Here is a 23,398-nt window from a genome sequence, read left to right as displayed (position 1 = left end):
ATTATATTATATTTCATACCGATATATAGTCCACGAAGCGGTAGATAGAAAGGTAGTACTATTTATTTAATTGTTTTACTATTACAGTAAAATTTAAACTGATTGAATGAAATAAAAAAAAATATTGCACAATATTTATTTGCAACGTAATTATAAATGCGAATAATGTTCAATATAATCATAATAATAAAAAAGGATACGTACATTATTTTTTTACAGAAACAAGAAATTTTGAGCAAGTGAATAATTGAAATCGAGGAATGTTTCACATTTTCATTTAGAATAAAATAAAGACTCGTTTTTTTTTTGCACGCATAAAATTTATAATTTTTAAAAGGAACTATAAAATTAAAATGTAAGGTAAAATACATCAACTCCCTCCTTTATGAATTGATAAACTCTAATAAAGGCCTCGATCAAAACAAATGTATATATTATTATGATGCGCTATATAATCTAGAAACAGTTTATAATAAAAAAGCTTTGGTATTTATCACGGTAACTAACTAATAGTTCTTCGTCCAGTACTCATAGTGTAATGAGGTAAGAAATGAAATCACAGTAAAGCTTTTTAGACAGTCAAAGCTCACTCCTGACTCGTGCGTAAGCATGTAAATCAACTCTTGGACACTGAACATAACATTTATGTTATAATATTACAAACATGATTCTTGAAAAATATAAATTTCACGATTTCGTCAATGAATAACTCTCGTAGAATCGTCAATTTGATTTGAAACTGAATAAAATAAATATGATATTATGAAACAGGGTCAATGTGCTTAGTGCGAGTTTTTTAACGTTCTCGATAGCGTAAAAGTTAACTTAAATTGGTATGCAGTTGAAACAGCGTCACTAGCGGCAAACGTCCTTATTTTTACGCTATACGAGAACGTTAAAAAACAAGCGAAGCAAATGAAGACCGGGCTCGTAAAAATAGTTTTAATTGATCGATTTTATTGTAATGATAAAAAAAATACATGTGTGCAATTCACACGTGGTAGAAGTGAAACCTTCCAAAATTAAAATACAATTATCCTAAACGTCTTAAGTATATGTAAAATGTTGTCATTAGTAAATAATTGTAAGGTAGCGCCCTCTGTGAATTGATATTTTAATTTCACGTAGAATCCTAAATTAAAATTCACTACAAGAGCTTTCATACACACGTTAGTATTAAAAAATCTCACAGATGGCGCTGTATTAAATTGTATGTATATTTCTGTCTCACTCTTTGCTGGCTTCATCCTACACATTTTTGTATTTGTGTCTCTTACCTGTCGTTTTTTCCGTTGCATCCGGTTTGAAATCACAACGATTCTAAAGAAGTTTTCACTTCAAAAAAACGCTATTCACGTTCTCCGTCAAATGGAAGGATGGCGTCCGACGGTTTCCTCACGTTTACCGCCAGAGGCGCTGTTCCAACTGCATACCAATTTAAGTTAACTTGTACGGTATCGAGAACGTTAAAAAATTCGCGCTAAACACACAGAATACATTTAACGAATATATTCTCTCGCATAATTAACGTTCTATTTTACCCTTTGTCGAGTAGGGAAGGAAACCGTCGGACGCCATCCTTCCATTTTTTTTCTTTTTTTTTAAATTAAAGTAAGTAATTTATAATGACGTAAGTCATGCATTCAACATAACTAACTGTAAGTGAGGAGGTCTTTAAAAAAAATCAGTATTGAACCAACTTGCGTGTTTTTCACTATACATTCCATTTGACGGAGAACGCGAATAGTCTTAGATTGTTTTTTTATCATTACAATAAAATCGATCAATTAAACCTATTTTTACGAGCCCGGTCTTGATTCGCCTGGTTACAGACGAGGGAAACTTGGTCGTAACGTTGTGGAAAAGACGCATCGCTGGTCTGTAGGAACCCTTAGAGCAACATTCTCAATAGTGGTGAGCTATTAGAACGTGTCTTAATAATACTAATGGCAAAACGATGGCACTATATGGTCGACCATTTTCAAAGGCAATACCTGGCGGTAATTTGTTAATTTTTGGAACGAAGTTCCTTATCGCGCGTTGTGAAAGGGGGCTAGACGGAAAAAATTCTTACGAAAAGTTGTCACGACACTTTTTAGATCCATCATTCTGACCAATCAACGTGTAGGCGCTTATCGCGTGACATTGCTCGTATCCGATTGGTCCGCGTAATGAGTACAGTTTCTCGAGATAGCGTTTCAACAATAGTCATTTAGTTCATAGTATTGTTTTTTTCTTCTTCATAATGCCGTAATTTATTATTATAACTTAAAAAAAATAATTACAATTCCTTCACTAATCAATCGAAAGGAACATCGTTCCATCCGGGTGTCCCTTGACACCTCTGAAGTTTTTTTTTTAGAAATTTGTAAGCAAAAAAATCATAATGAGTTTAAATTTCATTTTCACGTGCTTCTGTAATTAGTCGAGCATTAGGTACGTATAAAATTTAATGAGTATTACAATAAGGCACCTTTCAGAGTATTTAAACGTTATTTTTGGGACAGTGTTGATTAATGGATTAACTTATATTTAATCATTATCTTACGGAATTTTAAAAACCATTTTCACCTTATTTAATGTCAAGGACATTGACAAACGTTACGTTCCCACAATAGGGGCTACGTGGTCACCCGAAAACAAAAGAAAAATTATCATTTGTCATTGGTGAAGATTCCGGACGGAAATGTGAATCAAACAACTCCGATTCTGAATTCCTGATGCGGAAATTTGACGTTAGCGAGCAACCTGAACACGATGACTTTCGGTAAACTTTAAAATCAATGTCGAATGTCGCATTTAAATCGTTTTATTGGTACAGTTTTGGTGTACCTCTTTAACATCAAAATAAACACAAAAAACCTCTTGAAACCTTTAAAACCTTTCTATATATAAATGAATTGCTGTTCGTTAGTCTCGCTAAAACTCGAGAACGGCTGGACCGATTTGGCTAATTTTGGTCTTGAATTATTTGTGAAAGTCCAGTGAAAGTTTAAAAGGTAGATAAATATGAAAATGCTCGAAATTAAATAAAACTAACAATTTTGTTTTTCCCTTGATGTGTCCCCCGTCGGACGGATCCTTTTGTTTGTTTTAAGTTTATTTTTTACAAAAGTTTAAAGGTTTTTTATTTATCGATTGAGGCACTACGAAGCCTGCCGGGTCCGCTAGTTATTTATAAAAATGTAATTTTTTCACCGAAGGTCGTGCGTTAATTACATTTAAATAGTATCAAAAAAATCACAGAATCAATATTGATATAAAATTCATTAAATTGCACAAAATTATTAGCGAGGATTTTAAATTATTTACCTACATAATCTGTGAACTTACATGATCGAATTTTCCATAAGTCATTCAAAATTTAAAACTGAATTGTATAACAGACATTACAATTACAAAAACTATTAATTATTTTGAAGATAGGCGTTCTGTAACAAACGATAGTTTTTCATTTATATTTATTATAACATTCGTATACGTAATCATAAGAAAACAAACGTGAACCTTAATTATAGTAATAGTTAACACTACAAAGGAATGTAAATGAAAACAGTCGAAAGATGAAAAAAAACACCTATCATTTACATTTATCACATTTAACTACTTATCTGTGTGCTTAGTGCGAGTTTCTTAACGTACTCGATAGCGTAAAAGTTAACCCGATTTTGTATGCAGTTGGAACAGCGCCCCTAGCGGCAAATGTACGCAAACGATCCTGTTCCATACAAATATGAGCTAACTTTTACGATATCGAAAACGTTAAAAAACTCGCACTAAGCACACTGGTAATATAACAGACTGGCAACACTATTAACGGACGAAACTTTAAAAATAAAACTATGGAGGGTAAAGGTAAGGAGAACCAGATTTCATAGGGTACAAGTTGAAAAAGTGTCCACCTGTAAACTTGACAAGTAGAAATAGCGTTAGTGTAGGAAATGGAAATTTTAATAACAGTTTTAAAAGCAGTGAAGTGTACTGGGTTCAGGAATTTAATATTTTTTCTTGAGTTTGGTAGTTAAAAAATATGCAGTATTTTATATATCAACTATTTATATTTATTACTAAAATATTTACGTAGCAAATGTTTCATTCCTTTTTAATTTAGTATCCTACTCTTATATTTTATGGCGCTGTTATTTTAAATTTTTCCACTTGCAACAATGGCGCCACTTTAATGTACAGTTCCCTTTCATCGGACACTTTTTAATAAACTGAGATGATCTTCCTTACCTACCCTCCATAAATAAAACGGAACTTTACGTTGGACGTGAAAAATCTGAATCCAAAATCATCATTACTAGGTCAGTTACATTAGAAAAAACGTGTACAAAAAATTATTTACACTTGACTAGAAGTCGTTTTGTATAATTATATTTATAACATTTAAATCTTAAAAACTAATCCGTGACACGTTATAATCTGTGGTAACTATCTCAATGTGTTGTGTCACGGCAATTATAATTTATTTTAATCATTTTTGACGTATAAAAATAGAACTATTTTAATATTTATCTAGATTTACATACGAGGCCATCAGCGCAAAGGTGGCCTAACCCACATTTTTTTATATTCAAGCTTATATGACGTATATTGGAATCTATTTAAAATATAATAAATTCTGATGCAAATCCGGCCTATCCAGTTTCTTTCACCCATAGATAACAGATAGCTTTGTAAACATTATTTTTGCGCGTATTGTTTTTTTTTGCCTACCCTAATTCAAATTCATGAAAATTCCAAACCTAATTGCCTCCATACTAACTACACCATAGTTAGGCTTAGGTCACTTTTGCGCTGACGGCCTCATATATAACATGAATAATTGCTTCATCATTCGGCAATGGGCGTGCGAGATCTGCGGAAGTATCTAGAAAACTTACCCGTATAATAACTCGGTGTCGGTAGGAAGGGGTTCGCATTCGGGCCCCGTTTCACATCGGGCAACAGAAACACAACGCTAAACGCTATTATCATGTGCCAAATCGAATGAACGATTTTGTAATTCTGTTCGGTCTGTAGAAACGCGTAACATATCAGACCGGTGCTGACCAGAATTATACCGATCGGCATGTACTTCGAGTAATAAGACCACGGGTATCTCATTATACCGGTCTTCCTGTAATCGAGATACCAAGAGACCAACAGCACGGTCGCTCCTATCGCCACGGGCAGGAGAAACGATACGAACGAATGCATGTTCCAGGTCGTGAACAAGGCCACGACAATAGCTCCGGTCAGCTGACAGAAGGACCTTAATTCGTCACTGACGATGCTCATAGCCAGTAGCGTCACCCAGAACGACATGAGGCCGCAGTAAAAATCGCCGAACTGAAGGATATTGCCTCTGATGATGCAGTAGGCTACCTGGGAGGGCGCGTCGCAAGCGTGGTAGAACGTCGAGAACAACATCGTGAAGGCGTACATCATGGCTTCGGTGTAGTAGAAACGTATTGTCGCCACGTATATCGAGAAAAAGAATACGAGATTGCTTAGCGTGAGCAGCAGGATCGAAAGTAGCATATACGCTCGGCTGTCCATTCTTGAATCGTCCGAACAATCCCAACCTAAAAAAAAAAGTATAAAACAAATAATTACTACCATTTTTTTTTATCCTACCTAAGCTGATAGACAGCCTTGAGAGGCAATTTCAGCGTAACCTTAGCTAGTAGGTGAGCTCACGGGGCACAAACCGGAGTGATGCTAACACTGACCCTAGCAAGAGCAGAGCTTTGCAGAATTTTGTTTTTACCATCGCACCGCCCGCCACCGGAGTAGAGTTCACCCATACTACCTGGAGCCACTGCGGTCATCCACAGTGCGTTTCCAGAGATCTTTTTTGCCACGTACCATCCGGCTATGGAATGAGCTCCCCTCCACGGTGTTTCCGGAGCGCTATGACATGTCCTTCTTCAAACGAGGCTTGTGGAGAGTATTAAGCGGTAGGCAGCGGCTTGGCTCTGCCCCTGGCATTGCTGAAGTCCATGGGCGACGGTAACCACTCACCATCAGGTGGGCCGTATGCTCGACTGCCTACAAGGGCAATAAAAAAATAAATAAAAAAAATCTACCACCGGATCGGAAACGCGACCCACTAAGATCCGGCGAAAAACTCAGTGGACTCACTTCCAGTGCAGTCTGACCTACTATATACAATACAATCAACCTTAAGATCCATTTAAATACACTATCACCGTTTAACTTCGCGTTTATTTTAATTTTAGTTGATTTTCGTTTTCACAAACTCAGCCGGCCAAACGCTCAAGCTCAAGCCGGTCAAGATTAATGAACTCACGAATAAATCCAACTATCTATCATGAATCGTTTTCAATTTTCTAACTCGTAGTACCTACACGAGGAAATTGATTTTTGTAATGATAAAATTTTAAAAAATCGATTCAGAAAAAAAATTTTCATGTGTTATCAATATCATCGAAATTCCGTAATTTACTCTTTATTTAATCAATATTACATTTTATATATCTACCTTGAATCGTTTTCAATTTTCTAACTCGTACACGAAGAAAATCGTTTTTTGTAATGATAAAATTTCCAAAAATCGATTCCGAAAAGAATGTTCATGTATTTACATCAAAATTCCGTAATTTATTCTTGATTTAATCGATTTTGCACTTTATTTAATTAAATACGATGATATTCAATGCAATACAGAGTTGCAAATGTTGCAGTGGTAGTTTTGATGCGAAAAAAAAGCACCTTGAGATTCTTGGCACGTCACGCTTTCTTTCTTGGCACGATATCATCATACTTTATCACGGTACACAGTTCTAATCAAAAGCTTTACCTTATGCTTAATCGACTCATTAGAGTATAATAATACAAAATTATAAGGTAAAAACGAAAACCGACTTTATCAAAATAGTATAAGAATACCACAGTCGAAGTAATTTTAAAATTTTACAGGATTAAAATTTCATATGGTCCCCACATGAGAATCAGTTTTCAAATAAAACAGAATCATCAAAATCGGTTTACCTAGGAAAGAATTCTGTGACACCAAAAAAAAACAGTCGAATTGATAATCCTCCTTTTTTGAAATCAGTTAATGGTATATATAACTATCAGCATTAAAAATTGAAGAAGCGCTTTTTTATGTCTGTTTATGTTCTAACGTGTTTAAATAAACCACGTTAGAACCTATTGACTTTAACAGCAGAAGATTGTGCACATAAGTATTTAATTACCTCCATATCCTGCAGAGCACGAACAAAAGGACATGACCATCCCTCCAAAGGTATTCAGGAGGCAGTTCCCGTGGTTGCTACAGCTCCCGCCCACGCACGAACTCGACGACAAGGCCACCACCACACTCGCGTTGCACTCCGAAGAGCCCTGTCTAGTTTTGTTGCTGGACAGACCGACATCTGTTATCCCGCTCGAATTCACATAATATTTCGTTCCGTCCTCCGAAGTGGGACAAGGACAGACGGTCGAGTCGCAGAACAGCCGAAACGTTAGATACCAAGTGCCGCTCTCGGGAAACGGTATTATAGACTTCGAGTACACCGATTCGGAATCGGTGCTATTCAACACGAAAAGCGCCGGTGTGACCCGGTCGTTGTATTTGCAATGTCCGCTCTCCAAAGGCACGCTAGCATGACCAACGTTCAAACAGATTACTGCTTTCATAAACTGATTGTCTTCGGTGAATTCCAATAAGTCCCCCTTCGTCGATTCTCTCTTGTAATTACCCATGTAGTACTTCAGGCTCATCAGCAGGCTAGCCTCGATCGAGAGACTGCCGCCGATATCCAGAAACTGATTCACTTTAAATCGCATACTTTTGATTTCGGATGAGGTCACGTTTAGGACGCTGGTAGCGTCCTGCAAGTCTGTCGTCGGGAGACCGTAGTCGAACGTGAAGAACCTTCCTTTGTCGTCGCGCATAAGGTCGAGAATCGTTAAATTTTCGGCGTCACTTAGATCTGTCCGTTGATACGATTCGCAATTCGCTACCATTGTTACGTTTTCCCTAGTCTGGTCTACTCGGATGTAGTGCCACGCGTTCGGATTGGGCGTAAACGTTACCGAAAGTATATTGTTTATTTTCGGATCATAAATACAATATATTATGTAATTATCGTCGGACGGCAATGACAATGACTGCAGCCTTAATGTCACGTAGGTGTCTGCAGACGTATCAATGTCGAGAAACGTGATATTTAACGAGATCGGATCGGGCTTATCTGTGGCCATGCATTTCAATGTGGCCGGCATGTCTTTTTGGTCCAAATTAAAACCGCTGTAGCAATCTACAAATCGTATTTTCTCTTCTTCTTTTACTTGTAAATCGGTGTACAATATCGTTCGACAATCTGCTACTAGACCTGGTAATATGATAAAATTATATTATTAGTTAACAAGAAGTTTTATGTACTTTCTTATTGTATTATTTTATCGAGGGGCGAAAAGCTATTTCTTTTAAGCGATATTTATTCAACTTAACAAGACAGCAATTTAATGTTTAAATTTTGGAAAAATATGATAACACAAAAACTTCTTCAGCTATTTGAATAGGGTAAACTTAATTGAAGTTTAATGTAAATTATCGAATTGTTCCTAGTATAATAATACCAAATATATTTAAATGAATTGCTGTTCGTTAGTCTCGCTAAAACTCGAGAACGGCTGGACCGATTTGGCTAATTTTGGTCTTGAATTATTTGTCGAAGTCCAGAGAAGGTTTAAAAGGTAGATAAATATGAAAATGCTCGTAATTAAATAAAAATAACAATTTCATTTTTCCCTTAAATTTGCCTCCCCCAAAAGTTTGGGTCTTTTATTTATCGATTTGCCGGGTCAGCCAGTACCAAATAAAACGGACATTTAATTACAAAGATAAATGTCGCGTCTTAAGCGAAATCGCTTCGCTTAATACGCGATATCATACTGATAGACTGCTTATAGTATTCGCAGTTGTACTCATGGCATGGTATAAAAGTATTGGTCATAGTCTACAAATCTACGAAGACAAGCAAATGTCCTATTAAATAACTAAGATTTTTATTGCTTTAGAAAAATTATAGCGGAATCTATTGAGAAAAACTAAAAAAAGAAATATTAGACGCACAAATATGTACCTTTAATATTAAGAATATTCATTTAATAGTTCCACAGTGCGTTTCCAGATGTCTTTTTTGCCACGTACCATCCGGCTATGGAATGAGCTCCCCTCCACAGGGTTTTCCCGTGCGCTATGACATGTCCTTCTTCAAACAAGGCTTGTGGAGAGTATTAAGCGGTAGGCAGCGGCTTGGCTCTGCCCCTGGCATTGCTGAAGTCCATGGGCGACGGTAACCACTCACCATCAGGTGGGCCGTATGCTCGTCTGCCTACAAGGGCAATAAAAAAAATTTAATAATAATAATACTAAACTTTTGCAAAGAAGAAGAACACCGCCTTAGCAAAATAAAATAACACTAATATAGGTGAAATCATTGAATATCTATAATAATATTCATTATTAAGGATGACCCAAAAACTACTGGTCAAGTCTTGATAAAGAACCATCCAACCAAAAAAATAATAATAATCGAAATCTGATCGCCTAGAAATCGATTTGATAGTCACTTATTTTTTGAAGCCGATTAACCAAAAATTATTATCAAATATGTTACGCAAATATATTATTATCTATTAATCCGTAATCTAAGTTCGTGATTCGCTCGGAATATGTACACAAATTTGTTAATATTGTACCAACCAAATGTCGTACACCTACGTTTTTGATAAAGGTTATGTGAAACAAACATGGCATTAGTTAGCTCAAAACTTGAGATGGGCTGGACGGTTATGATTTTTATTTGCTCGAATTCCAAATGTGGTTCTTGCGAAAGAACAAATTTATTGAAATTCGGACAAGATAAATTCTATTGGATCAACAGTGATTTCAATCCAGTCTGCTTAATCATAAAAATTTATGAATAACTAGCCGTACTCGCCCGCTTCGCTGGGCATTTAAAATTAACATTATTATTTATTATCATTATTATTAGGGAGTCCAACACTCATATAAATACAAGCCTATCCATTAAGTACATGTATTTTCTACATGGATACCAAGTTTCAAGTCAATCGGATGCATGGTTCAGTAGTTATAACGAAACATCCGTAAAAACCACTGTAGATTTATATATTAGTATAGATATAGATAAGTTAATTTAGCCTCGACTCTTTATGGTCAATGTAAAATAAATAAAATGAACTGCTTTTTTTAAGAAAGATTTTGTATTACTAACACTTCAAGATTTTGTATTAATAACGCTTCATATGGAATTTAATTCTGAAATAAAAATTTATTATTATTACTAAAGGCATAATTATAATGTGAAAAGTCAACCAACAAAAGACGAACGAAATCTTCTTATATTTCAATGTAAACTGAAGTAAAATGTCCTCCCGCTTAATAAAGGATAACGAGACGTAATAGTCGCTGTAATGGATAATGTTTGTGAAATTGACTGCACTAGTCCACAGGAAACAGGGAGGCGGACAATCAGATTCCGAGGTCGAATATCTAGTACGGATTGAATCGTTATTTGTGCTGTAACATCTGCCATACTGTTCATTTGATACTTAACATCGGTAATTCAAAACCGGGCAATTTACGAATGTTTTAGTCTGAGTAAGGCCAAATTGCCAATTGAATTATTTTTGAATGATATTTACTGGTGGTAGGACCTCTTGTGAGTCCGGGCGGGTAGGTACCACCACCCTGCCTATTTCTGCCGTGAAGCAGTAATGCGTTTCGGTTTGAAGGGCGGGGCAACCGTTGTAACTATACTTGAGACCTTAGAACTTATATCTCAAGGTAGGTGGCGCATTTACGTTGTAGATGTCTATGGGCTCCAGTAACCACTTAACACCAGGTGGGCCTGTGAGGTCGTCCACTTATCTTCTAAGCAAAAAAAAAAAAAAATTCGTTCTCGAATTTCCACGATAGAGCCAATTGATTGAATTATTAGTGATGTAGTAGTGACGTAACATCGGTAATACAAAACCGGGCAATTTACGAATGTTTTAGTCTGAGTGAGGCCAAATTGCCAATTGAATAATTTAAATGATCGTTTGTTCTCGAATCTCGCGACGATAGAGACAGCGAAGAAATTTAATTATTTAAAATTCAATACAAGTACGTTCGTTGGATAAAATTGCGATGGACAGGACATATGACAAGGGAAAGCAGAGTGAAATGGACTAAAATTATAACAGAATGGCAGCCACGTGATGGCAAAAGAAAAGAGGTAGGCAAGCTAGAAGATGGACACATGATATCAAGATGATTGGAGGGACAATCTTGTCCAGAAAAGCTACCAATAGAGAAAAATGGAAGTAGCTGGAAGAAGCCTATGTGTCACAGGACACGCTGATCACTGAACCGGGAAACCCGATGTATTAGATTTATGTTAAAACATTTTGCTACTGTATGTAAAATCATTGTTTAGTATCAGCAATAAAGGCTTATATATTAAGTACGTTCTACCCAAATTTAGTTTATTTATTACAATAACTTTTCTTAATACAGACGGTACATATTGTAAGTTATGTTCATGAATAGAACAAGGAGTCAAGTTAGTACCCTACCATAGGCGCTTATCTAAAAACGTAAGACACTGTGAATATTTATTAATTTATTGCATCAATGGTTGATCGGGTTCACAGCGCCCCTGGCGTTAGTTTTTTTATTTCCTACCAAGCTGATAGCCTTGAGAGGCTATGTCAGCGTATACTAACAAGTAGAAGGTTACCACAGACATCACAACGCTGCCGGACACCTTATTAGATGCGGCATAAATTTTAATTTTACAAACTATTGTCTCATCCTTCAAATCAGAACCTACGACTTTTAGACAACATAAATAGTATTGCACGCAATAGGTCCTTCCCACGTCCGATAATGGTAGCATAACCCCTCGTGATTACTAGTAATAGATAGGAGAATTAAAAAAGTGTGACGCTCATTAGCATTACTGTCGCGCGTCTCAAAAATACATTTTTTTACTAAGTCATTTACTTTACCCAGCCCCATCGCATTATTGAAAAAAAAAACAATTTCCTCTATCTAAATTAATAGGCGTACCTTCCTGTTCTACTTTTTGCTTCCTCGGATCTTCCCATTTTATGTACACAAGAGCGTACCAGCTCCCAGGCTTGGGATACCTTATCGTGTAAGTCCTGTTTCTACCATCCGATAGTATGTCTATGGTGTGAACCTCTTCCCTCAGACTTGGTTCTATGAAATCCTTCGGGAAATCGTAACCGTCGGGATTAACTGCAGGATACGATCCATGTTTTAATTTGATCAACACTTCTTGCGGACTGCACGATCCTGAAACACAAAAATGTTCGTTTCCTGTTCGTATTGATTATTCAATTTTGTTATTGGGCCAAACAGATAAGACTTGAATCATGGGCCAAGCTCTCGGAAGCGTATTAACATAATTATGATAACGAGCACAGTTCATTGGACATTTAAAGGGCTTGATCGGAATCTCGCTTCGCAAATACTCCTGCTCGTTCTACATATACAGCCCCTATTTTTTTTCTACCTAATTTGAAGCCTTGAGAGGCTATGTCAGCGTAACCGGACGAATAGGTGAGCTCACGGGGCTCAAACCGGGAGTGTTGCTAACATTGGCCCTGGCAAGAGCAGTGCTTCGCAGAAGCTACCACCGGATCGGAAACGCGACCCACTGCGAAGATCCGGCAAGAAACTCAGTGGGCTGTGTCTATGGGTTAGTTTACTTGTTAAGCCCTTCGTCGCAAGCGACGGGTTCGGCGAGCACGGTGACCGATGCTTGAGGTACCTAAAAGCACCGTTAATGGATCGGGAGGATCCGTAGTGACGTGTAAGCTGTTTGAAAGCCCTTCTGATATGGTCACCAGCTATACCAATGGCACAGCTGATCCATCGCTTACCGCTAAAGATTCGTTTCAAATTAAAATAGGGACACATCACAGCGCCTGTGCACAAATTTGATTTTGATATAGGATATACGACAATAAATATTTCTGGAAACGCGTCGTGGTTGTAAAACTCGTATATTGGTAATAGGTAGGACATGCGTCACAGTAACTTACCGCCCCAAAATGTAAACCTTTGCAATACAACAATCACTATTACTGGTACTAAGGAAATCTATGTCGTGGCTATTTGTCAAAATGTAATAATTAGTGTCGGCTCAAGATGAAGTGAAGCTGTTTAATCAAATGTTATAATTTGACCAACGGACGGTAGTAATAAAAAGCGTACGCGTACTATCGCACAACTTATATTGTACTAGTGAATGGTGATCTACAGAACAGACTTTGGCTCTCTATTTTATGTACCGCACGTTCTATAGGGAAGGCCCTGAAGTTTTGTTTGAGATGATGTATTATCATCTCATTTTTATTATCGCACCGCCACCGGCTCAGAGTCCATCGATTCGATCACCCACAGTGCGATTCCAGAGATATTTTCTACCACGTAGCATCCGGCTTTCGAATGAACTTCTCTGCTTGATGTTTCCTAAGCGTAACGACATATCTTTCTTCAAATAACGTTTGGGTTGTACTTGGCGGTAGGCAACGACTTGGCTGTACATTTACTTATTGCGCTACCCTCGACTACCTACAAGGGCAATAAAAATATCTGCCACATTTTATTGAGTTTGATGTATAAAAGAGACCGTTTTGTTGAAGCGATTCGCATGTGAGGAGCGTCGGAACAACAACCGATTTTTTTTAAGGCGATGCTGCTCTATGCCAAACAACTTATCGTGATTCGTTCCGTAGCTGCAAAGACGGTGATTTAGACGCACACGACCGTCAGATGCTTCAGCATTAGAAGTTAGCCAAGACATTTCAAGGCGATTGCATGCGTTGGAAATGATTCAAAAGCAAGGAGCTTGTGAGTTGAAGCCAAGAGATGTTGAGCGTCATTTTTTCGACAGTGAACAGCTGCTCCAGCGGTACAAATGTAGGTACTGGTTGTACTGTGTACGGCCGTCTGGTGTAGTGGTAAGTGACATGGTCATTACACAAGGGGGTCGCGAGTTCGAATCCCGCCAAGGGAGGATATTTGTATAATAAATATAAAATGTCTTTTCCAGGATTATGGATGTATATTAAATATATGTATGTGTATAATAAAAATCTTACATTTATTTCCGTTATCTGGTACCTGTAACACAAGTTCTTTACGAACTTAGCACGGAACCAGTTAACGTGGCGTGATTATTAGTAAATATATTTTTATTATTATTATTTATTTGGTGGTACCAGGTCAGTATTATTTACCATGAGCATTTGAAACCAAACGAAATTAACACTGGGGAAAGATCTTGAACTCAATTAATATGATTAAGCTGAGCATTGCATGGAAAATGGCCACAATACGGCTAGAGACAATATGGCTATTCTCCAGCATGACAGCGATCAGTCTCATGTTGTCAAAGCCATTAAAACCTACACCTACATGGTTAAAACCTTAACCATCAAATGGGACATTCTACCCCACTTGCAATATATTAGATGACGGAAAGGAGAGAATCTATAGCAGACATCAAAGAATTACTTAATTCTCCTGAACAGCCCCGAAAGATGAGAGTGATTCTCATCTTCTCAATCTCCTACAATTGAAGATGACAATGCACCACTAGCTCGCCAAAATCTATTACTCCAGAACCAAGGATTGAAATATTGGAATTGATAACAAAGATATTTATCAATTTCAATGCATATCTTCTAATCTGACTAAAATTAAACATTATCATAAGCTTTATCAATTATCTGGCTTGCTAAATTCAAAAGAAATCTGAGTCTCGGAAATTCAATATAGTTGTTGCAGAAACACTAATACAAATTTTGTTTTGCCTCTTTGCTAGTGCCATGACCCCTAGACTTTTTGATTGTATTCATAGAAATCGTATCGAGAATATGGTCACATCTATATATTATATAAATGAATTGCTGTTCGTTAGTTCGTTAGTCTCGCTAAAACTTGAGAATGGCTGGCCCGATTTGACTAATTTTGGTCTTGAATTATTCGTGGAAGTCCAGAGATGACTTAAAAGGTGAATAAATATGAAAATGCTCGGAATTGTATAAAAAAACTTCAGAAGTGTCAAGGGACACCCGGATGGAACGAAGTTCCTTTCGATTAATTAGTGAAGGAATTGTAATTTTTTTTTTAAGTTATATTAATAAATTACGGCATTATGAAGAAGAAGAAAACAATACTATGAACTAAATTACTATTGTTGAAACGCTATCTCGAGAAACTGTACTCATTACACGGACCAATCAGATACGAGCAATGTCACGCGATAAGTGCGTACACGTTGATTGGTCAGAATGACGGATCTAAAAAGTGTCGTGACAACTTTTCGTAAGAATTTTTTCCGTCTAGCCCCCTTTCACAACGCGCGATAAGGAACTTCGTTCCAAAAAAAAAAATGTTTTTCCTTTGATGTGGTTTTTCCATTGGACGGATTCCTTTTGTTTGTTTTAAGTTTATTTTATACAAAAGTTCAGGTCTTTTATTTATCGGTTGAAGCACTACGAAGTCTGCCGGGTCAGCTAGTTTACAATACCAATTTTCTTTACAATAGGGCTTATTATGAACGCAATTTATTTTCATGCATATTTCAAATCTTTAAGCTAAAATCAAATGTAATTTAATATTCTTTTAGATGACTGGGTTAGGTATTGTAAATGCTATCACAGCTTTAAGTACTATAAATTATATTTCATTTGCTTGTATTCTTTTTAGAGGTTCCTACACCACAAAAACTACTAAACCAACACAAAAATACACATAGATATAATGTATATATAGACATACAAATACGAAAAACACCTAATGAGAAGCTTTAAAATAGAATGACCTTAAACTAATGATAGGCGGAGTATAGATAAGAGAACATCGTATTTAAAAAAAAAAGCATTATAATATACAGACCTATGTTATTTAGATGAAGCTCTTCTGATTGAAATGTGAATTGAGCGTACGTTAAATCAATATTCATAGAATAGAAAAGCACAGAAACTGTACGATAATTCCTATACATATTTACTTCTGTTGCAATATGTCTTGTTACCAAGTGGTAATCATCTAATAGCACCGTTTTAGTCCTCGTCAGCTGATCGATTATCCTCCTCCTGTTGCTTTCCTCTTCGGCTTCGTGGTCCACACTTATCACTACTGTGATTGTATACAACAATAAACAGTATAGGAACCGCATCTTGTTCAATATTATCTATTTTCTCACATTAAATCATTAACGATGCGGATGTAAAAGAAAATTTAATATTTCCATGAAACATATTACAGGGACTGTAGTTACAGTAACTGTCCTTGTGGTGTTAACTCTTTTCTTTCACCACTCTTCACTACTCTTAACTACTTTCGAAGGAACCACACATTGAACAGGAACTACACACCGACGTCCGACTCTACAGGCACGGATAAAACAACAATCACAGATTATTTACGGTACGGTATAAAATGTTGGAGCAACTTTTTTAAGGGATTTTATGACCTGGTAACTAAGACCCTTAGGTCAAGTCTTATTTATATTGTTATTTTTATGAAAAATGATAAGATGGAGTATTATGGAGTGAAATGAAATGAAGATGATTAATTTGAGACATTAATCAACTGGCATGAAATAAAATGTAATGAGATGATATGGGATGAAATATAATCTCAGCAAGATCACTTAGGTACTGAAATTTTTTCAGTGGACTTTTTGGATCCCGAGAAGTTACGTCCAGTGGCTTTGTTTCTTAAGATAATAAACTTACACTTATCAGGATTATTCATATCCTCTAGTCCACTTCGTTCATCTATTGTACTCAACGGCTTACTGAATTTGGCCCCCTTTTTTTATTTTCGGATTTTATTATTTTTAATTATTTGTTCGTCGTTTGTTCGTTAATGTTCGACGAATGTAGAAATTATTTTTTCGTCCTTTATTTATAAATAATTAATTAAACAAATGATCACCCTTAAGTTGGCCCCTATTACTAGATATTAAAAATTTAAATTTAAAAAAAACTGAGTATGTTCAATTGCAGCCTCACGGAGTTTTTTATGTTTTAGAACCACAATGAGTCATTTAATCGTGATTTTTTGAACTACATAATGCATTTTGGGAATTATTAATTTTATTATAAAATACAAATCATCTCCTATTGCAAGGTAGTCACACGTCATCTCGGATCCTCCCGATCCACTAACGGTGCTTTTAGGTACTTCAAGCACCGTGGAGGGCCCAAGTACTAATAACAAAAAAGCGAAACTCATAAAAAACGCCTTGTAATTGATTACTCTCAGACAATTAATCGTTACACAGAACTCGACGCGTACCCTTTACCAAACATTGAGGACTTAGTTTCGAAAGTGGCAAAGAATACATTTTTCAGCCTAATAGACCTGAAAAACGCGTACCATCAAGTACCTATACTACCCGAAGAAAGGAAATTTACCGCTTTTGAAGCACTGGGAAATTTTTATCAGTTCAGGCGTATTCCTTTTGGAGTAACAAATGGTGTTTCGAGCTTCCAGCGAACAATCGATTGGATTATAAGAAAAGAGAAGCTTCAAAACACATATGCGTATCTTGATGATATAACTATTTCTGGCCGTACTCTTGAAGAACACGATCATAACTTAGAAAGTTTTATGAATGCCGCAAAGAAATACGGTTTAACACTGAGTATACAAAAATGCAAATTTTCTCAAAAGTCAATTAATATTCTAGGCTATAATATTCAAAACCACATAATTAAACCTGACAATGAGCGACTCAAGCCACTGATTAATTTACCTCCACCAAGCGATTTACCGACCTTAAGAAGGACACTCGGCATGTTCGCACATTATTCTAAGTGGATTCCAAAATTTTCTGAACGGATCCACTCACTTGCTAATACGACGATTTTTCCACTCACAAGCGAGCAAATTAAATGTTTCGAAAGCTTGAAAAATGATATCGCAAAGTCTTCTATACATGCAATTGATGAAAATATACCTTTTACAGTGGAAACTGACGCTTCCGATCATTCCATTGCAGCAGTACTTACGCAAAATTCTAGACCAGTGGCGTTTTTCTCAAGAACGTTAAATTCAAGCGAACAAAACCATTCTGCCATTGAAAAAGAAGCGTACGCCATTGTGGAATCATTGAAGAAATGGAGACATTTCCTTATTGGTAGACACTTTAAGTTGGTAACTGACCAACGCTCGGTTTCTTTTATGTTTAATATGAAACATTCAAGTAAGATAAAGAATGAAAAGATTCAAAGATGGCGACTGGAACTTGCTGTTTTCAAATACGATATTATATACAGACCGGGGAAAGAGAACTATGCTGCTGATGCACTATCCCGAGTTTGTGCCACTGTAGAAACACGTACTGCAAAACTTTTCTCGCTGCATGAGGCTCTTTGTCATCCAGGGGTAACAAGAATGTTTCACTGGGTTCGCTCTAAAAACCTTCCCTATTCTATTGAAGAAGTCAGAACAATGACAAAATCTTGTCGAACCTGCTCTGAAATAAAACCTAGATTCTTCCGAAATACCTTTGATGACCAGAGGAAACTTGTTAAAGCGACGGCTGCTTTTGAACGCCTTAGCATAGATTTTAAAGGACCAGTTCCAACAAATAATAATAACAAATTCATACTTACCGTGATTGACAAATTTTCACGTTTCCCGTTTGCATTCCCATGCTCAGATGCAAGGGCGGATCCAGGGGGGGGGTCATGGGGGTCATGACCCCCCCCTGAGCTAGTCCCTAGGTGGACCACATATTGAACATAATGATTTTAGGACACAATATATTGTTGCTCCTTATATTGCTCCTTAATTAATTTAATATAATATAATAACTTTGTATGATGGCAAATGTTTGGGAACGAACGCATCGAAAATTGGAATTTTACCGTGCCACACTCGCACGCGCTTGTCGACTGCGTAACGTCTAGGTCTTTCTCTACGTTGCGCAGACTTAAATCGTGGCTAAGATCTTCAATGGTTGAAGATCGCCTAACCGGACTGGCACTTCTCCACGTTCATAAAAACGTACCCATTGACGTAAATGACGTAATAACGCGTTTCGGGAGAAGACGTAAAAGAAAAATTGATTTTGTTATTTAAATATATGTATTTTGTCTGTTTCTATTTTGTTTGTTGGAAACCCTTGTCGTACCACTTTTGCGGAGTTTTGCGTCATACCCCTCGACATACCTCTAGCTGTTATGACAAACCGTTCACCACGGTTATGGAATATAAATAAACTGCTTCATTCCGGGCGTGATCATTTACTATAGGAGGGCCCTGTACTGCGTCCCTCTCGATACTCCCTCGCTCTTACATATCGAGGCGTCAGTGTGCCGCATCGCGCTAACGGGACACCAGCCGATCGTCATCGCATCCGTCTATCTCCCCCCTGACAAACCCCTCCTGAGCAGTGACCTCGAGACGCTGCTCGGTATGGGGGACGCAGTCATTCTGGCAGGCGATTTAAATTGCCACCACACTAGGTGGAACTGCCATCGCACAAATGTGAACGGTAGGCGTCTCGACGCGTTCATAGACGACCTCACATTCGAAATATTCCGCCCCCCGACCCCCACGTGCTATCCCTACAACGCCGCGCGTCGTCCGAGCACAATAGATCTGGCACTGCTGAGGAACGTAACTCTGCGCTTGCGCGCTCCATCGAGGCAATGTAAGAACTCGACTCAGACCACCGACCTGTCGTCATGCAGCTCGGTCGCCCACTTAACCGCGAACCAGATACGAGGACCATGGTGGATTGGAAGAAGCTGGGCACGTGCTTAGCTGACACCGCTCCACCAATCCTCCCCTGCGGCCCGGATTCAACTCCATCCCCCGAGGACACAGTCGAATCCATAAACATCTTCACTGATCACGTCTCGACCGCGATCATAAGATCTTCTAAACAAGTCCATGTGGAGGACTGCTTCCACCGCATCAGACTTTCCCCCGAGCTTAGGGATCTCTTAAGAGTCAGGAACGCGGCAATCCGGGCCCACGATCGATATCCCACGGATTCAAACCGGGCTCGGATGCGTCGCCTACAGCGGGAGGTCAAATCCCGCCTAAGCGACGCCTGAAATGAAAATTGGGATAGTTACTTAGAAGAACTCGCGCCCACTCACCAAGCATACTGGCGACTAGCTAGGACCCTCAAGTCCGAAACTATCGTCACTATGCCGCCTCTTGTACGCCCCTCAGGCCAACCACCGGCTTACGATGACGATGACAAGGCAGAGTTGCTGGCCGATGCACTGCAAGAGCAGTGCACCACCAGCACTCAACACGCGGACCCCGATCACACCGAGTTAGTCGACAGGGAGGTCGAGCGCAGAACTTCCCTGCCGCCCTCGGACGTGTTACCCCCCATTACCACTTCCGAGGTTAAGGAGGCGATCGATAACCTGCAACCATGGAAAGCTCCCGGATCCGACGGCATCCGCAACCGCGCGCTTAAATTGTTACCAGCCCAACTAATAACGATGTTGGCCACCATTTTAAATGCTGCTATGACGAACTGCATCTTTCCCGCGGCGTGGAAAGAAGCTGACGTTATCGGCATACACAAGCCGGGCAAACCGAAGAACGAAACCGCGAGTTACCGCCCCATCAGTCTCCTCCCGGCGATAGGCAAACTATACGAACGGCTCCTTCGTAAACGCCTCTGGGACTTCGTCGCGTCCAACAAAATATTTATCGACGAGCAGTTTGGGTTCCGCGCCAGACACTCGTGCGTCCATCAAGTGCACCGCCTCACGGAGCACATCTTACTAGGGCTGAATAGGCGGAAACCCATCCCGACAGGAGCCCTCTTCTTCGATATAGCGAAGGCGTTCGACAAAGTCTGGCACAACGGTTTGATATACAAACTGTATAACATGAGAGTGCCAGACAGACTCGTGCTCATCATACGAGACTACTTGTCGAACCGTTCGTTCCAATATCGAGTCGAGGGAATGCGTTTCCGCCCCCGTCACATCACAGCCGCAGTCCCGCAAGGCTCCGCCCTCTCCCCGTTACTATTCAGTTTGCATATCAATGATATACCCTGGTCTCCGGAGACCCATCTGGCGCTCTTCGCCGATGACACCGCCATCTACTACTCGTGTAGGAAGAAGGCGTTGCTTCATCGACGACTTCAGACCGCAGCTACCACCATGGGACAGTGGTTCCGGAAGTGGCACATCGACATCAACCCCACGAAAAGCACAGCGGTGCTCTTCAAAAGGGGTCGCCCTCCGAACACCACGTTGAGCATCCCTCTTCCGTCTAGGCGCGTCGACACCTCCGCCTCCGCCATTCGCCCAATCACGATGTTCGACCAGCCCGTACCGTGGGCCCCGAAGGTCAAATATTTAGGCGTCACCCTCGACAGAAGGATGACATTCCGCCCCCATATTAAGACGGTACGCGATCGTGCCGCCTTCATTCTAGGCCGTTTCTACCCGAGGATATGCAGGCGAAGTAAAATGTCCCTTAGAAATAAGGTGACACTCTACAAAACTTGCACACGCCCAGTCATGACCTATGCAAGTGTAGTGTTCGCCCACGCGGCCCGCACTCACTTAAAATCCTTCCAAATTATTCAATCCCGTTTTTGCAGGATAGCCGTCGGAGCCCCGTGGTTCGTCAGGAACGTCGACCTCCATGACGATCTGGATTTAGAGTCCATCAGTAAGTATCTACAGTCGGCGTCGATGCGCCACTTCGATAAAGCGGCACGACACGAGAACCCTCTCATCGTGGCCGCCGGTAACTACATTCCCGATCCTGCGGACAGAATGGAAAGCAGTCGACGTCGCCCAAAACACGTCATCTCGGATCCTCCCGATCCACTAACGGTGCTTCTAGGTACTTCAAGCACCGGTCACCGTCCTCGTCGAACCCGACGAGCTTGCGACGAAGGGCTCGACGAGTAAATGAACTCTCAGACACAGCCCACTGAGTTTCTCGCCGGATCTTCTCAGTGGGTCGCGATTCCGATCCGGTGGTAGATTCTGCGAAGCACGACTCTTGCTAGGGTTCGTGTTAGCATCGTCGTCAGGTTTGAGCCCCGTGAGCTCACCTACTAGTTACGGTTACGCTGGAATAGCCGCTCCAGGCTACCAGCTGAGGTAGGAAAAAAAAATCCTGATAGTGCTTCTCTGGATGTCTTCAAGAGAAGATGACAATATGTACGTGTAAATGTACAAGGTATTATGTTTTTCAAGTGTACAATAAAGAATAAATATTTTTAAGTACAGTACTTACGTACATTAATAAAATACCTACTTTTTACTTGTATCTATTGTTATCAAAATTAAATTATAAGTTCTTGACTTGACCATGACTATGTGACCCCCTCCTGGCACCAAAGCTGGATCCGCCCTTGCTCAGATGTAAGCTCGAAAACAGTCATTAAACATCTTAACAACTTGTTTATGATATTTGGCATGCCTTCTTACGTTCATTCAGATCGCGGAACAGCATTTCTTTCTGCTGAAGTACAGGAATTTTTACATGTTCGAGGTATCGCCACTAGTAGAACTACAGCTTATAACCCTCAGGGTAACGGTCAAGTAGAAAAATTGAATTCTACTCTTTGGAGAACGATTCTTTTGGCCCTGAAGACGAAGAATCTTTCGGTAGAAAATTGGGAACAAGTATTACCACAAGCCTTACATTCAATTCGATCATTACTTTGTACAACCATAAATTGCACTCCACATGAAAGAATGTTTAGACACCCTCGAAGATCTACTAACGGCACTTCTGTTCCATCGTGGCTTACAAATTCTGGACAAGTCTTGATGAAGAAATTTAATCGTACAAATAAGTATCAGCCATTAGTAGAAGAGGTTGAATTGATACACAGCAATCCTGACTTTTCATACATTCGGCTTCCAGATGGCCGAGAAAAAACAGTGTCGAATCGTCATCTAGCACCATTGGGTTCAGAAAGGGTAGATCTGCGAATAGATAATGAACACACTATTGATTATCATAACGTCGCAGAACCACTTCCGGAAACAGAAGACCAAAACTTGGAGATTCCTTCATCTAATGAAACGGGACCTGTGGTACTTGATAATAGCAGAGAGCTAGAGACAGAATTACCATCATCACCACCGCCGGAGCCAACACTTCGTAGATCTGGTCGCGTCCATAAAACGCCAGGATTTTTGAAAGATTATATTTTAAAATAGTGCGGGAGAATGATGTAAACTTCTTAGTTGAAATTATCAGCCATAAGTTGACGTCATTGTCAATCTGTTTTATTCGTTATTTGTCAATGTATATAATGTAATCAAAGCAAATTTTACTGTTAATTTTAGCTTATTAAAACCT

At 38.9% G+C, this 23,398-nt stretch overlaps 1 protein-coding gene across 2 annotated transcripts; it reads right to left on the bottom strand.

Annotated features, from left to right (window-relative positions):
- Positions 1 to 120: 120 nt before the first annotated feature.
- On the bottom strand, positions 121 to 16,498 carry LOC101739294 (post-GPI attachment to proteins factor 6). Of its 2 annotated transcripts, XM_062676053.1 has the most exons (5): positions 16,353 to 16,498; positions 15,968 to 16,265; positions 12,104 to 12,352; positions 7,209 to 8,351; positions 121 to 5,570 (listed from the first exon to the last, which is right to left on the bottom strand). In XM_062676053.1, exons 2-5 carry the CDS (start codon positions 16,248 to 16,250, stop codon positions 4,837 to 4,839), a joined length of 2,409 nt encoding a protein of 802 aa, XP_062532037.1. In that variant the 5' UTR covers positions 16,251 to 16,265; positions 16,353 to 16,498; the 3' UTR covers positions 121 to 4,836. The 2 variants fall into 2 exon arrangements, with proteins under 2 accessions (XP_062532037.1, XP_012553127.1); XM_012697673.4 differs by having other exon boundaries at positions 15,968 to 16,494.
- Between the last annotated feature and the right edge of the window lie 6,900 nt (positions 16,499 to 23,398).

Source organism: Bombyx mori, chromosome 25, assembly GCF_030269925.1.
Source record: "Bombyx mori chromosome 25, ASM3026992v2".
Taxonomy (NCBI): domain Eukaryota; kingdom Metazoa; phylum Arthropoda; class Insecta; order Lepidoptera; family Bombycidae; genus Bombyx; species Bombyx mori.
Note: the sequence above shows the minus strand (reverse complement) of the source record. Positions and strands in the feature narration are given on the sequence as shown.